We start from the raw sequence: 18,165 nt of genomic DNA, 5'->3' as shown, positions 1-18,165 counted from the left end.
ACGAGTAAAGATTGAATTAATTTGCTGCCTGTGTCGATTTCCTCAGTGGTGTTACATTGATACACATCAGATGGAATAGTTCAATTTCTATTTAACCCAATGTTAAAAATGTTTAAGCATATACATGTGAATCAAGGATATGAATTACTTCTAAAAGGGACTTCTCTGCTATTTATATGAGACCTCGTTGTAGCTTCATTGGCACGAATCATGTCATAGGAGCTACATTACTGTAGCTAGATCTATAGTTATAAGGTTATTAAGTGGAAACTATCAGATATAAGGAACATTCATAACACAGCATTCTGAATAAAACAATGCAACCATGGAACAATGAAATAATAACAGCAATGTACACAACGTCGGGAAATTTTATCCCATGTAAGGAAAATGACAGGAATGACATTTTAAACCTATGAAAAAGCCTCTTTTGAGCCAAAATTGCAAACATCTGGAGTTTTAACGTAAAATCACAATTAACGACCTGTAACTCCAAAACAACCACATGTACTTCCCGATTCCTTGTAAGAATAGAATTCAATTTCAAAACAGAAAAATGAAAGAGTATCATGACAAAATACTGAAATTTTGATAAATATCTTCATGCAAATTTGTACGCAAGATATACTAAATAAATTTTCAAAAACGAGCAGATTTTTTAACTATTTCGTGTACCTGTTGCAGTGTATATTTGTACTATCTTTAAAAGTAACTTCTAACAGGAAGCTATTGCAAAAAATAAACAGTTATCTTCTGTTGTTTCAGGCATGATATTTTCTATACCGATATTAAAAAAACTAATTTGTAATATTTTTCAAAAAATGATCTACTGGTAAATTTAAATGTTGATATAAAAACTAAGTGATGAATGTTAGTTTTTCTTTGAATATTTCGAAAGAGAATGATTTGACTTAACCAGGAATCAGAGTATTTTCTGTTACATCCTTTGTGTCAAAAACTAATATTATGTCGACACTTACCCCAAGTGAACATAGTTAACTATATCTTGCTTCTTCATGTATTAAAGACATTGTATTGTTCTGGGGCATTATCTGTGTCTCCCAGACACCAAAATAATTTCTGTAGCAGACCTACTATGATTGTTTTTTTTTGTAACACACATGCTTCAATATGGAGTGCAGGTGCATTACTTGGTGTAGTTTTTTTTTTTTTTCTTTTGTAGAATGATGTGACAAGAATGATGTCTCATATAAATGAAATGAACAGTCGGACTACAAAACTAATAATTGACTTAAAAGTAAGAATTTGTCTCTAATTCACTTTACACATGTTGAAATTATACCCACGCAACTAGAAGATGGTGTGATTTTGGAATCACATTGTCCATCAGTCTGTCCATCCAAATTTTGTCTCAATTATCTTGACTTTCAATAAATGGATTTATTTTAATTATTATTATATTTATTTTTGTGTGGCTTCATATAGATGGGGCATACATTACAAGCGATTTTAGGTTCTGGCCTACATCAGCTTCCTATTTACTGTCTGTTTTATGTTCTATTTATAATAATGACGGCCATGGTTTTTTCACAGATAAAAATCCAAACTGTTATTTTGTTTAGGATACCCTTAAAAACACAAAAATACCAACTTTCATTGAATTCTGTATAGTAGTTTCTGAGGAAAAGATTTATGAAAGTATAAACATCAAAAACAGCAGAAAAGAAAACATCCAAAAAGGGCAATAATTCCAGCATGGGTCAACAGATTTTCACCAAAATTTCATCACAGATAGATCTCATCATGGTGAACATTTTTACCCCATAATTTGGTTTAACCTAACTGTTTTGGGAATATTTGCAAAAAACTGCATGACCCCTATGTTCTATTTTTAGTAATGATGACCATGTTTTTTTAACAGATCATAAATCCAAACAGACATTTTGTGGCGGAGACTCTAAGGAACAATCATGTTAAGTTTCATACAAATCCATTCAATAGTTTCTGATGAGAAGATTTTCAAAGAATTGTTAAGGACGACAACGACGGACGCCAAGTGATGGCAATACATTTTGTAGCTCACATGGCCTACGGCCAGGTGAGTTACAAAGATTTTCTACAATACACAATTACTTCAAAACACCTCAAGCAATTTTATGAAACTTTACTTTTATTAATGTAAGCTTCTTTTTGATTTTGATATACTTTGTATCAAATATTCAGAGCTGTATCAAACTTGAATTTGTGTCCTTATTTGACCCATCTGTTTAGGGTTGAACCTCTGAGAGTATATCTAGTTGTGCTCCAGGACACATTTTATTAAATGAAGATGATATAAAGTAAGTTAATTTTATGATATTAGTATTTTAATCATATGTAGAGATTTTACCAAGTTATTTGGTTGTAGTGGTCTTAAGAGTGTACATTTTCATCTACATGAGAGAGATGTTTGTGTGTGGCTGTTTATTTGCCCATTATTAGTGTCTTATGTAATGATAATTTGCTGTGTCTGAATGTCTGATATTATATCCTTTACTTATAGGCTTTGGGAGATCAATTTGATCAAATTTTGTGAGGATATCAAATTGAATAATGAGCCTAAGCAGCTGTAGTCATTTTTTGTGATACTACCGGTAAATTCACAGCCTAAATACAATGATGGATTCTAGAACTAAAGCTGGTTGGTGTTACTTGGAAGCATGATACTTTTAAACAAGCTTGCTGTTACATGACGATGATGAACTTCTGACTTTATGACAATTAAGTTTTAAAAGCTGTTTAATTTGTATATAAGTATACAAGAGATAAACACAGGCACTGGGTGCAGAATTTTTTTGGTAAATATTTTCACTCTTTGTTATCATTTGTATGATTAGTTGTCAGATATAACCATTTTAACTTAATATTTTATTTTAAATCTTACCTAGGTAGTATTTTTTACAAAAATAAAAAAAAAATGCAAACGTGAACTCAAGTACCTGTGTTCATGAATTTTTTGCCAATTAGTTCACTAAATATATATATGAATATGAAACATTATTTATACTGACTTTGTTTACGTGTATGATTATTTATAAAAGTCATTCTATATGAAGTGTTATGTCTTTGTTGACCTAGCTTAGTCATGCTAGTGCCAAAAAAGGAGTGCACCAGATGTTTTAAACCATGCTTATTTACCAATCCTCTTCGTGCCTGGAGGCCCATGAGGCTGTAACCTGGGTTCTCAAAGCATCTTGGTCTTTGGTAAAAAATTTTACCATTTCACCCCAGATCTTTCCCCTACTATTGAACTCACTACACATTGTTCTTAGCCAAGCTTCTTTGAGTCTTCCTGTTCACTTGCCATCAGCTAGTGACCCAATTCGCAGAAACTTGTGCATGGTTATTTGCGCTCCTTCTAGTAGCATGCTGAAGCCATCTGAATCTCTTCTGTTGAATTTGGTTCATGATGCTGATCTTTCATACAAAGACCAATCGGTGATTAGACTTTATTACATATCTTCCTTAGATGTAAAATCCTAAGTGTCTCTGACCGTCTTTCTGGTGATCCTCTGGCATTCAGATTCATAAAGAAGAATGGATAAGAGATTGTTGTTGTACATCTCAGAATTTTTGCTGTTTTGTATCTCAGCATTTTTGCTGTTTTGTATCTCAGCATTTTTGCTGTTGTATATCTTAGCTTTTGTCATCAGGCTAATGTTACTGCTTTACCATATTTTTTTTTAGTTGGTGAAATGATTTGCTTTCTGGAGTCTGTTTCCAATATCTTTTGAGGTTATCTTGTTCTTGCCAATAGTACATCCCAGATAAATAATTATTCTACTCCTTCTAGAAGCTTATTGTCTAAAGTAATTGTTTGTGATGATGGAGCAAGTTTCATTGTTACAGTCTTCTTGTTAATGTTAAGTTCTGCTTGATTGCATATTGATATAAGTCTTCAGTTTTGTTTTTCCAAGTAAGTGCTCAGAATTGCTGGATAGAAGTGCAATGTTATCAGCAAACTCAAGATATTCTAGCATTGAGGTCATGCTCCATCATATCCCTCTTTGCTTGTTTCAAATGGTTTTCCACATAACCCCTCTGTTGCTACAAGGAATGTGTGACATCTAACTCCATTAAACTAGTCACTTAGTTTGTTGTCATCTATAACATTGCATAAAAAATTCTCATAAAAGACCTCAAGTATTCTGATTTACTTGTCTTGGCATCCCTGGCTGTAAGTAATTTTCAAAGGCTCGGTAAGACTGTTAGGACAGTCCATTTTATTACCCGTCTTTGGAAATTAGTCCTTTACACCAATCGTTTGGTAATATTTCTAATTCCCGTATAATAGAAAACAGGATGTGTAGCTTATCTGTAGCCATCTTTGTATATGCCTTAAATAGTTCACTTTTTAAGTACCAGTCCACATATAAAAATTCAGACACTGCCAACGGTAAAGTTATGCATGGAACATAAAAACCCACCAAACAAATGTTGCTTTCTAAGTCTACATATGCTATATTTTTACAGAACAATAATCATTTCTGTATTAGGATCTGTATTTTTGAGAGAGTAATCAAGGGAACCAAGGTTATAGTGGTAATCAACAGAATGTAATCCAGGGACAAAGACCAGGCATGGAAAACAGACATACACAACAAAGAACATAAAGTAACTAAATCATACATACAAAGTAACAAAGCAAATGAGCAACTCGGACTCCACTAAAAACTTGGAGCATGGACCAGGTGCACCGGTAGGGTAAGCGTCCTCGGTTTGGTTGATAAAATCATACATTTTTCTCCCACTAAAATCAACCAAATCAGCCAAAATCAATAACAATAACTCTTGCAAAGTGCCAATTTCATGTACAGTCTGTATAATTGTTATCTCAAAAGTGCAACAACCAAATGAAAAACTAAGACTGGTTATGTGATCTATTACTGTTTCTAAACAAAAAAAATTAAAATGAATTAGGTGGTATTTTTTCACATGCATGAATCACCTCATGTCTGGTTGTTTATAAAGACTGCTACTTAAGTTGTCAATGCTTAATTATTTTTCATGTTATCAATAGCTTTCTTTATCGGTTCTTTTGGTGGTGATTCTAGATGAACATCCGTTGGTTACCCATGCAGATCATCAGTAGTTTGGTCAGAACACTTTAATACTTCTATGATGTGTTCTGCCTATCTTTGGATGTCTGTAATTATTTTGTTTCCGTTTTTTCATTAACCCGTTGATTTTGAAGAAATTTCTAATCAGTTCTCTGGTGATTGTGTATACTTTACTAAGTTCAACTCTTTGGGCTGCTGTCTCTCTCTCATTTACATGTTTTTCAATCTTGCCTGAGTTCACGTTTGGTTGCTTTATTTGCATTGGAATAATCTTTACTATAATTTTCTAGAAGCCTCTCTTATTTGATCTATCCCTTTCTCTCTTTCAATTGTCTCCTGTTCAGGCTGCCCAGGTGCAACATTAATACAGTTTTTATCTTGTTTCTTTTTAGTGCCAAGTACTGTTCTACTGACATTCTGACATTAGTGTAAACATCCTTGATGTTCAAGGAATGTTGTTTAGCTCCTTCACATATATCTCCTAGTTTTCAATAAGATGGTGAACTTCTTGTTAACAGTAGGATCTTTCAATCTATGTTTTCTTCGTTCAAAAAATCATTTAGTAGTTTGATCTTTGCAACAAGTAGATAGAGGTCACTGCCAACATCTGTACCGTGTTTCACAACGTTTTCGAGTGAACGTCTCCAGCAATCATTGGTGATTAAGTAACTGGTACTACTTACTTGTAGTTACTTCGGGGTGCTTCAGGCTCCAGTTTCTGTATTTATTTCAGGTACTAATGTCTAATGTCATGTCTGTCTGGTCAGTGTCTGAAGCTAGAAGACTGGTACCTAATGATGGGGAAACCAGTGTCATCAGTTGAGGGATTCCCAGACCAACCAGGATTTAGGTCAACCTAAACCTAAGATCACTACACTCCTCTCCGTTTTATTTAAAGCCCCCCCACCCTTACTGCCCATGGGAGAGTATCAAAGCATGACATGACACTCTTTCAATGAAAATTATTGCAGACAAGGATAGTAAAATGAAGGAAAAGTGCCGTGAGTTAGGACCAATTCTGAAGCAACTAGGTACCAGCAATCAATATGGACTAAAATATGGAAATTCCACCCCACCCATTATTGCTAGAATAAATATCTCTTGAAAACCTGAATTACCTAATATAACATTAACTAAAAATTAACACCCACAGGACATAACTTCCCACTGTGTGGGGGTAACATACATTGTACATGTATTTTAATCTACATTTGTATACTTCTATGATACAATTTCTGCTCTAGGATACGCAGTCTTTCTGCATGTACATGAAAATGATTAACACTAGTTTGCTAACCTTCCAATTAACCTATGCACGGCACTCTCCTTCCTTTTACCTGAAAAGTTTTGGGTTTGATTATTGAGGGAAGTGGGAGTCAATTAGAATACAACAAACCTACCAAACAATACAGTCTATTTATAATTATGGGGGTATTTACAATTTCTTGAGGCTCTAAGTGAATGCCTCAGTTTGGGAACTGAGAGCAGTTGTACTGCCCCCTGGACTTTGTATCCCAGGAAAGAGTAACTCGTTTTAACCAGGATCGCACTCACATTGAATAGGGATACTGAACTGCGCCCTATTTGCCTACCTAATGGGACTATCCCAGGTATAATGGTACACCAGTGATTATTTTCTGACCTCAATGTTAACTCCAAGGGAAGTTTAACTGGTATGGTACAACCCAATTTCAAAGCTTGGGAATAGTATTAGGCAGTAACTTAATCAGGGTGTGGAAAATTACATGAATAAAGGAGTTTGAACATTTTGTTGGAAACAAGTGGCACTTGTTTCATTGTTTGAAAAAATGGCCTTAAATCCTTGACCTTGAAATCTGGAACTGTTCTCACACAACACATTTCTAATGATTACAGTTCTTGATTTTTGGAGTGTTTAATGCTTCCCCTTCCTGCTTGTGCATCTCATGTGATATTGGGGGTCCCCTGTGTGCTCATCTACTTTGGTGGGCTTTAGACCTTTCTCTCTGGATACCACCCATCCCTGATTAGGTAAACCTAGCGGCATTGTTGGAGGATCTCATGTGTGTTTTTCGTTTTTGATGGACATAAGGCCCTTAACAAGGGACCCTTGTTGGATATGAATGGTGATGCCACCATGTGGTTATATTTGGGAATCCCCTGTTTTTTTTCACCAACCTTGATCGGCATACGAATCATTCCATAAGGCAGCTCACTGTTGTGAATGGGAATACTTCGTGGCAATGGGGGATCTCCTGTGTATTCGTCACCTTTAATTGACATAAGACCACTTCCATGGGACTGCTTATTGTTGTGAATGGGAATACTTGGTGGCATGGGGGGGGGGGCTGAGGGGTCTTCTATGTGTTCATCATCCTTGATGGCAAGGAGTCCTTTTTCATTGGACCATTCTCTATTCAAATTGTTCTGAGAATGGATATCTGGTTGCATTGGGGGATCACTTTTGCGTTCATCTATCTTGGTGGCTTCAAGGCCTTTTATCCAACTTTCATGATAGGGTTTGTCTAGAAGTAATGGGGAATGTCCCTACATGATGTTGCTCTAAAGAAACACTTTCCTACTTCCTTATTTTTAATGACTGCCGGAACAGTGTCCAATATGGCTGTCATATCCTGACCCTGGATCTTCATAGGAATTCTTAAAATATTCCCTCCAACTACATGGCTGGCTGATACAGTCTCAATTTCCCCAAGCTGTTTCCCTCGTCTCTGATTCCAACCCCACCACAAGGTCCATAGTCATAGAATCCCCCTGTTGCCATCCCTCTGTCATCCCACAGGCTCTACTAGGTGACATTGCCCTATCCCCTATAGTTCCAGGATCTACTCCCCAATGGTCCCTAGGTCTTTCTCCCATTTCCCCTTAAGGCTTACCAAGACCTCCTCTGGGGTCTGAGGAGCTGGGGTCCCCTGTATTCTCCTTATCTTCATTCCATTTCAACTCTTTTCTCAACTCGGCATCATTCCCTACTGTTATTCCACCTTCATTGCAGCACATGGTGTCATCCCTTCTTGACAAGTTGTTCCTATTGGCCGATGTCCCACTTTTTAATGCAACTCACTGTCTTCACATGTATGTGACTCATCCTCCTTTCCTCGAGTTTAGGTTGCATTGGGACGGTCCCCATTGTGTACCTTCTTGTCCCCATTCAAGTCGTGTGATAATGTAGAATGACCTGGACTTGCTGATCTGAAATACCTGGACATTGGACTGGGAAAACGCTCTGTGCTTTGCTCATCAAGGGTTAAAGGGTACAGACCACTAATTCAACCAATGAGCATTTGGAACGTAGGCAAAAATAGTCCTACGCAGAAATTACCCCTGTTCCTCATAGTGCTGTGAAAAAAGTTCTCATCTCATTTAAAAAAATTAAACAGTTTCTGAAAGGAAAAACATTTCTGTACATTTTATAGGTGCATTTTGCTTCTTGTGATGTGAAGCCTAATCTCCATAATGATTTCTAAATATACCCCTATCTTGTGAAAACACCGGGATTTCCCATGCTATTTATAGACACTTCACTTCCGGTGACCAGTACTGCACTGCAAGTCTGCTAACCCCACATGCCATTCTGAGGATTGTGAGCTGACATATGTAGAATCATGCTGATATATAGTCCTCTGCAGGTTAAAGTTAAGGTAAAGTCCAGAGAAGCCATTGAATATTGTGAAATTAGCATAGAAGCCTATGGGAAGTGGAATTAGTGGTTTTTAGCCTAAACTATGTGCTAGCTAGTTCATGACTGGGAGCATGCGTCTCCTGCACCCCTCTTTCCGGTGAAGGGCTATATGGACCGACACAACTTGACGAGCCTGGTCCCTTTGGAGTGTGGTCCCCAGATAGGTCCTCCCTATCTTATCTCTGAAACTGCCTTGGGCTCTAGCTCTCCCTGGAGACACTTGCCTATGGTGGGGATTTCCCCCAATGTGTTTGTTCGAATTGGGCAAGGATTTGAGGCTCTTCCATAGGTTGGGTCCTAGGATTCTCTGGGGAAACTTGCCCCACCTTGTTGTCCACATGAACCCCTGATTTAGGTTGTTTCTTTAGAATAGACCCTTGTACCCTTAGTGTATTGTCTGCCCTAACTTCTTCCCCATTGGTGAGACACCATAAGCCATATTGCGCTCCACCAGAAGTGCATAATGCTCACTGGCCTTCCCTTCCAGGGCCCAGCACAACTGGTCCATATACTCCTGTGGGGACCACTCATTGGCAAAGGACTTGTACTCTATTTTCTCTTCCTTTAAGAGTAAATCAAGGGAACCAAGGTTCTAGCGGAAATAAAAAAAAAAGTAATCCAGGGACAAAGACCAAACATGGAAATCAGACATTAACAACAAAGAACATTAAGTTACTAATATTATACATACAAAGTAACAAAAGCAAATGAGCAACTCGGACTCTATTAAAAACTGGGAGCATGGACCAGGTGCACCGGTAGGGTAAGCGTCCTCTGCTTTTCTGAAACACCCGCCGAGTTGCTCATAAAAAATCAAGTCCAGGGTAGACGAAAGAGGAAAGGAAAACTATGACACGATAAACAAATCAGTTTTCATGGTGCAAATGGATACACCGTAACGATCCACGAGTTCATGATGGCGACCATAAAACTTCTGTAGTGATGACTTCAATCTTGTAGCAACATAACCCTGTTCCAGAAACCTTACTGTAAGAGTCCTAGCGCGATACAAAGAGTCTGCGTAGTTACGACAAGCTCTGACACAACGTATGAGTTGTGATATGATAACTCCATACGCAAGTGTTGAAGGGAAGTTGCCAGAGATGAAAGGAAAGTTGACAATTCTGAATGAAAAGTCATCACGTTTGTCGTAAAGTTTGGTCAATAGTTTTCCTTTCCCATCGATCTTAAAATTTAAGTGTAGGTCAAGATATGAGGCTGACTTCACAGTGTCTGTAGTATCCTTAATCTCAAGTTCTTTGGAGTAGATGCGATGTATCGATTCCCCGAAACTGGGATTGTTTAACGATAGTACGTCATCTATATAGCAGAAACTGAGATTAAAGGATCTAGCTAAACGATGTTCTTTCTTTCGGATCAGATCATCTATTATTATTAGGAATATGTCAGCAAGTAGTGGAGCACAATTGTTCCCACTGGAATACTGACCGTTTGTTGAAAAAAGCGTCCACCACATTGTCGATCAAAAATTCCAGCATTTTGAAAAAATCTTCTGTATATGTGGGAGATGATTTGGAATTATTTTTACAGAGTATGAGGAATCTCTACCAAGAACTGTATAATTATATCTAAGTGTACCATCTTTTTTGGAGAAACAACGAATGTATTATGTTTTTGAGTCGGGATTTTAACTGAGTATGGGGAATGGAAGTATACAGTGTTGAAAAAATCATAGGATTTAATGCTATTATATTCTGATAATAATCTTGAATTGAGGGTCTCCAAAAGATCTTTCGAATTTTTCAGGATCCAGCTATATAACTTTGTTTGTATGGATTCTTGTGGAGTTTAAAAATCCAATACATAGACGGTAAATCACTATCATCATCTTTGGTAGAGAGACCAAAAGAAGATAGCACAGATTTATGGTTATCCACTATCTCTTCTTTTGAGAGTGTAATGGCAGTATAGGACTTATCACTGTCTACGTCTACCTCTGATAATAAACATTGGATGTAATACGTTTTGCAGACAAAAACAATGTTGTCTTGAGCTTTGTCTGCTGGAACGACAACATAACTGTCATGTATAATAGACAATATTTTTGCTACATCGGGGTCTTTGAAAACTGATGTTGCATTGGCACTCACTGACCTACTTAAAACTTTCATTCGTTTCAAAATTAAAGACCTCACGATCTTTATTCACTCTGACAGAGAATCAATGTATTGTTCTCGTTTGATCTATTTTCTTGCGTAATCCCCCACTGCATCCATAAGAACTTATAAGAAGAAGTTATAATTCCAATTTATGGAGCGTGGTTCGTGTTGTATATCTGAAAGGCCTCTCCATAATGCCAGTTAAGGCTGAAAATGTTTGGCAGTTTCTTGTGTGTTGTGTTGCCAGTGTGTTGAAGCATCACATCGACCTGGAGATTTATTTGTTTTATAGCTTGTTGGTGAAGTTATTAAGTTTAGCATGGTAATGTCCTGCTTCTTTATTTCACTTGGCGTAGCACCATTAATGCAGTGTAAGCATGTGCTTACAAATTATTTTGACATTTTTTATTACTTTTTCACAACCTTGGCTTTACATTTATATTAATTTGCTTGTAGCAATCACATCTGGAATTAGTCTTTATTAAACATTCGATCCTACAACGTAAGAGGTTAGAATTCTGTTCCTCCATACCTCAAGGCACGAAGTAAAAAAATAGCTTGCCAGACAACCTTTAGCACTGCTGGAGTAAAGTTTTATAGGTTCAATTAAACTAGCGTCCGTGTGTTGATCATAAGAGCTAAAGGGACGCCGTTTACGTTGACGTGACAAATATGCGTCTGGGATAAACACGCCTTAATAATAATAATAAACTCTTTATTTCAAGAGGGTTGCACAGTTAGTTTACAAGCTAAACTTCCCTGAGGCCCTCACACACAAAAACTATATCCAATAGAAATTAAAAATAAACAAGACAACACAAAAACAAAAGCTGATTTGACAATACCAAATCACTTTAAGATAATATAATATAGAACATTAAAACACAACAAAACAAAAACAGTGTAAGCAGCAACAATTTTCTCTTTTAAGATACTCTATTCAAAAGTGTTAAGGTACTTCTTTAGATTGATTTTGAATGAGTTGCCAGTGGCTTGATTACGTAAATGTTTGGGTAACTTATTCCACAAGACAGACCCAGAATGTATGAATGAATGTCTGAAAAGTTCAGTTTTAATTTTTGGGATTATCGAATTTCCTTGTTCAGCATTTCTTAGTGAATAAGGTGTGTTTCTTGAAACGTTTCTGATATGTAGCTTGGTGCATCCCCATGGAGATATTTATAGATTAATAGGTATTTGTGATATTTAATTCTTGTTTCTACTTTCATGATTCCTAATTTTGTGAACAAGGGTTCTGATGGAGAAAAGGGTTCAGCATCTAGAATGAGGCGGATAGCCCGTTTTTGGAGTTTAAGAATTTTGTCTAATCCTTCAGAGCCACAGCCACTCCATACAATACAACAGTAGTCAATAAGTGGAAGAATGTACCCATTATAGAAAGTTTTTCTCGTTTCAATGTTCAGATATTTCTTAATCTTTGCTAGGAGATACAATCTTGATGAAATATTAGAGCATATATGATCAACATGACATTTCCAGCTTAGAGTATCATCAATTTTTACACCAAGTAGTTTTTCACATGATGAAAATTTTAAAGCTTTATCATTAACTATTAAGGAGGGTATATCAACATTTGACAGGTTTTGTCTTGTTCCAATAATCATACACTTAGTTTTATTAGGATTGATAAACATACGGTTATTTCTACACCAGTTTTCAACTTTTCTTAGATCATCTTGCACATCCTGTTGTAATAAATTAATATTTTTCCCAGATTTGTGTATGGTTGTATCATCAGCATACATATCAACATTAGTATTATGCATGTCAAGAGGAAGATCATTAATAAATATAGCAAATAAAAGAGGTTCAAGTATGGAACCCTGAGGAACGCCAAAGCTAATAGGTTTTTTTGACGAGAAAGTGTTTAAAATATTTACTTGCTGCTTTCTATCCTTTAAGTAGGATAGTACTGTACAGTACTGTCATTTACACCACAGATCATTAGTTTTTTACAAAGTATATCATGATCAACAACATCAAAAGCCTTTTTAAAGTCTACAAATATAGCCAGATTTATGTTTCCATCATTCATTTTGCATAGCCGTTTATCCACAAGATTCACAAGAGCGGTTTGGCAGGAGTGTTTAGGTCTAAATCCAGACTGAGCTGGATGTAAAAATTCCCATTGAGATAAATATTCATACAAGTGATTAGATATATGTCGTTCAATTATTTTTGACAATGAAGGAAGTATTGAAATAGGTCTGTAATTTGATACTAAATCTTTCTGACCACTCTTGTAAACAGGAGTTCCGTTTGCAATCTGGAATGTGGAAATATGCCTGAATCAATCATACGATTATATATATAAATAAGACTTGGTGCAATAATATGAGACGTTAATTGCAGCACCTTAGGCCCAATATTATCATATCCAGATGACTTAGTCGTATCTAACGTTAATAGTGCTTCATAAATTTCACTACATTTTACTGGAGGTATCATAAACTGTTTATGGTCATAGTTTCTAATCTTTTCCTTAACATAGTTATGTAGTTCATGAAAATCGTGGTTTGGCACAATCATCTGGTTTCTTAAATTCTCAATACAAGAAGTGAAGTAATCATTGAAAACATTAGTTATTTGCTCTATGTCTACTACTTTTTCCCCACTTTCAAGTTTCAGTTCCTTTGGTGGAGATTTGACTTTAGGATTTAAACTATGAATGCACTTCCATGGAGTCTTTACTATCCTTTACAAGATTTACATAGTAATTTTGTTTAGCACTATTTATCAGCAGCGTTGTTTTATTTCGCCAAAATCTATATTCTGACCACATACCAAGAGATTTGAATTTGTTCCTTTGCTTTCTTGCATTTAAAATTTCATTATTATACCAATCTGGTTGTTTCTCCCTTTTAACTCTCTTTGTTACAATTGGGGCATGTTTATTTTGAACAGAATTTAACATACCATAAAATAAATCGAGGCACACAGAAGGATCACTTTCTTGCTCAATAAGGTAAAAAGGTGTATTCATCATATCTGATAGAAAAGACTCCTTATCAAAAAACTTAAAATCTCTGTATGTAATAGTTGAATGGGTCTTTTTTAATTCATGTCCTTTTTCTTTTCTAACTAAACTCACCGGGTAATGATCACTGATAGCAGAATTGCAAACAAAAGAATATAGGACCATGTTTAGATTGCTTACATAAATATGATCAATTAAAGTTCTTGTATTTTCTGTTACTCTGGTTGGCTCAGTTATCAATTGGTGAAGATGAAAACATATTAATGAAATCTAACCATATTGGTGTAGGTTTAGACGGATGTAAAAAGTTCATATTAAAATCAACCATAATAATAACATCAGAATTTATATTCATAGCTATACTCATTTCTTTTTCAAAATTGTCTATCCATTCTGTTAATGACTTTGGTGGTCGGTACACATAACACAAGAAAAAGGATCTTTTACAGAAAGGTTTGATCTCTAACAACAAAGTCTCAATGCCACCTATTTCTAAACCAGGTCTTCTAGAAAAAATTCAAATTATCATGAAGATAAACTAAAATACCACCACCATCATGTAGTTTCATCCTATCTTTTATCTCAAGATTAAAACCTTGCATAATTAGTTCTCTATCTGGAGTATTTGGATTTAGAAAAGTTTCACAAAACCCAATTATATCTGGCTGATTCTTCTGAAATAATAAAGTGTTCTTAATTTCATCAAACTTGTTTTCCAGTCTATTGATATTATGTGAAGAAATTTTCAATCCTTTTGTTTTTCCAAAACCATATGGACTTTCATTATACATCTTATATAGATCAGTTGTCATTACTTCCTGTACATTCAGATAATAGAAACAAGATATCATAGATAAAGTAAACAAAATACATACATGCAACATTATATCAAATGATGGAAGGACCTCAGGAGGTGATATGGTACAATTAGTTACAGGCAATTCATTTACACTATTTAACTTAATCTGATCTTTAATTAAATGTCCTTCATTCTATTAGTGTCTAAAGAATCTTGACATGCAGACAAATTCCTTCCTGTAGTGGATGACGAACATAACTGATTTATAGATTTATCCTTACTTTTATCATCATTAAAATATTTAACACTCCTTTGCAGAAAACCATCTAATAGTTTAGTACATGTGCAAGTAGTATTGTTACAATCTTGACACAATGAGAATAATGTAAAATAGTTATTGTTTTTTGTCAAATTTTCTATGGCTATTTCTTCTTTGCCAGATTCTTAGCGGTAAAAATTACAAAATTTCTCTTTTTGATCCCTCTTCATCAGAACATACTTTGAGCAAAGGACAAAGTTAATTATCATAATACTTTTCAAAACAGCAAAAAACTGCTTCCACAGATGCAAGTAAACAAGGATTTATAGAACCTAAAGTTTTGTCGGAGTCAGATACGTCTGCTCGTCCTGCTTAATGTAGCAGTGAATGTGTAGACAATATACTAGGGCCTAAATCATTACAGCCACAAAACTTTGATATTGCATCACACAAGGGGAAGGTTGACGACAAACAAAACTTCTTTATACTGAAAAATAAATGGGTTGTGAAAAGGGGTTTTAATCGAACATGGCTCGATAAACATCCTTGGTTAAGATATTGCGAGTCAGAAAATGCAGTGTATTGTTTGTTTTGCGTTTTATTCAATAGTTTAGATAATGTTTTTGTAAGAACCCCTGTAAATGATTTGGCAAATTTAACAACTTTGAGCCATTTGAACCAACCAGGTCATGACAAGTGTATTGAAATGAGCGGAAGTTTTATGAAAATTTCTGAAGGTTAAAGGGATGATGCAGTCTCATTAAAAAACAAAAAAGACCCCAAAAAAGAAAAAAAGAAAAAAAGAAATAGAAAAACGAGAAAAAAAATCAAAGCTGGCTGTGATTCTTTTTTACATATACACCTTCCTCTAAAATAAGTTTTAAAATGGATGGTCAAAGCTGTTACTTTAATGAAAAAAAAATGCTATTCAAATTTGAAAATTATGGTGCCTCCCTGCTTACATATCTTGAATTTCCGGCTATGCCGCTGTCGAGCATTTGATCATCATATGTTTGTCTTTCCTTTAATCAGACTTTCCTTTTCCTAACTGTTGCATCGTAATATCACTTTCTTCCCTGTACCCTTCTGCAAAAGCATATATGCAGCATCTTTCACAGTCTTTATTTCTTTGTAGAGACGTACTTGTTACCTACAATGTATATCTGTATTTTACCTGCCTCTACCACCCTATTATAAACACTGAATGTAATACTTCTTACAGACAAAAACGATGATATATTTGGCTTTTTCTTTGTGTACAGCAACACAGTCATGATTGGTGGTCAAACTGGTGTAGCTTTTCCACTCATTTGATCTATTTACATGCACACGACCTCACGACTTATACCAACTATGACAGAGAATCAAGCGAGTCCTAATTTTTGGCACAGCCCATGAGAATTTAGGTGGTTTATACTGTGCATGTATCTAGCAAGAACCTTACGAAGAAACTACTTAATCCTGTATGGCAAAACTGGATGGATAACATTTGAATGTACATGTGCAGTAGTCCAGGAATAATCAAGGGATCGAACCAAGATTAGAGCAAAAATCGAAAAAGTACATTCAAATTTGACTCCATGAAGACTTAGGATCATTTCATCAATTGAAAGTTTCATTCTATCTATTATAGTTTTCAAGATATTGACTGAAAACTGCAAAAAAACAAAAACAAAAAAAAAAACGTACTTTTTTGCCATTCAAGTGCAATAACTCTTATATGGGGTCGTCTGACAACTTTGATCCCTGAAGACTTTTGTAGGCTTTATAATAAGAATCATTTTAGTAATTGAAAGTTACATTCTATCTAAAATAGTTTTCAAGATATAGGCTGAAAACTAAACTAGAGGCTCAAGAAAGCCTGAATCGCTCACCTGGTAAACCATTTGCTTATTTGAAAAACTTGAGGAATGAGACAGGCTAAGTTAAAATCAACTAAATTGTCAAATGCAAGAAATGCTTTTCATAGCATTTTCATGACCTGAACCAGAATTTTGCTAAAGGCAACAATTTTTTAATTTTTTTCAAAAACCGGTCTTATGACCCCTACGTTCCATTTTTAGTATAAGCAGTCATATCTATTCGCGGATTAAAAATCACAACAGTCATTTTGAGCACAATACACTAAAGAACTGTTATGCTTATTTTCATTCAATGATCTTAAATGGTTTTAGAGAAGAAGATTTTCAAAGTCGTACATGTGAAGAAAAAACAACAAAAAAACTGTTTCAGGGGTCGTAACTTCTACATTAGTCAATGAATGGTTTTGAAAATTTCGGCATAGGTCCTTATCCTATGCTAGAAATTTGCTAAAGGCAACGGTTTTTGAGTTATTTGCAAAAAACTGCCATCTGACCCCTATGTTCTATTTTTAGTAATGACGGCCATGTTTTTTCATGAATCAACCATCCCAACTGTCAATTTGCGTGGAATACCCTAAGGAACATATATGTCAACTTTTATTGAATTCTGTGCAATGGATTTTGAGCAGAAGATTTTCAAAGTTGTACATGCGAAAAATGCAAAAAAAAAACTGTCAGGGGCCGTAACTCCTACATCAGTTGACCAATCGTTTTGAAAATTTTGGCATAGGTCCGTCTTATGATGCTGAACAATATTATCCCGTCAGAAATTTGCTAAAGACAACGGTTTTCGAGTTATTTGCAAACAAACTGCCATCTGACCCCTATGTTCTATTTTTACTAACGGCGGCCAGGTTTTTCATGAATCAACAATCCCAACTGTCAATTTGTGTGAGATAACCTACGAAACATAAATGCCAACTTTCATTGAATTCTGTGCAATGGATTTTCAAAGTTGAACATGCGAAAAATGCAAAAAAAAAACTGTTTCAGGGGCCATAACTCCTACATCAGTTGACCAATCGTTTTGAAAATTTTGGCACAGGTCCATCTCATGATGCTGAACAATATTACTCCAATACCAGGAATTTGCTAAAGGCAACGGTTTTTGAGTTATTTGCAAAAAACTGCAATCAGACCCCTATGTTCTATTTTTAGTAACGGCAGCCATGTTTTTTAACCGATCAGAAACCCAAACGGTCATTCTGTTAAGGATACCCTAAAAAACAAAAATAATAACTTTCATTGAATTCTATATAGTAGTTTTTGAGAAGATTTTTGAAAGTAATAACATCAAAAACAGCAAAAAAAGTCCAAGAAGGGCAATAACTCCAACATGGGTCAACAGATTTTAACCAAAATTTGACCACAGATAGATCTCATCATGC

The 18,165-nt window shown here is 35.3% G+C and overlaps 1 protein-coding gene and 1 pseudogene across 2 annotated transcripts in view; one reads left to right on the top strand and one right to left on the bottom strand.

Annotated features, from left to right (window-relative positions):
- The window catches only part of LOC148623601 (uncharacterized), a 29,310-nt gene extending 26,259 nt beyond the window's left edge, over positions 1-3,051 (top strand). For both annotated transcript variants that reach the window (XM_088565534.1, XM_088565533.1), the window contains exons 8-9: positions 1,184-1,258; positions 2,504-3,051. In XM_088565534.1, the coding sequence (XP_088421660.1) occupies positions 1,184-1,258; positions 2,504-2,536 (108 nt within the window). In that variant the 3' untranslated portion in view covers positions 2,537-3,051. The remainder of the gene's footprint in view (positions 1-1,183; positions 1,259-2,503) is intronic.
- Positions 3,052-12,777: 9,726 nt separating this feature from the next.
- On the bottom strand, positions 12,778-14,986 carry LOC148623600 (uncharacterized; annotated as a pseudogene).
- Positions 14,987-18,165: the final 3,179 nt, after the last annotated feature.

Source organism: Perna viridis, chromosome 2 (genome assembly GCF_037379345.1).
Source record: "Perna viridis isolate PV_CMFRI_1.1 ecotype Kerala chromosome 2, ASM3737934v1, whole genome shotgun sequence".
NCBI lineage: Eukaryota > Metazoa > Mollusca > Bivalvia > Mytilida > Mytilidae > Perna > Perna viridis.
Note: the sequence above shows the minus strand (reverse complement) of the source record. Positions and strands in the feature narration are given on the sequence as shown.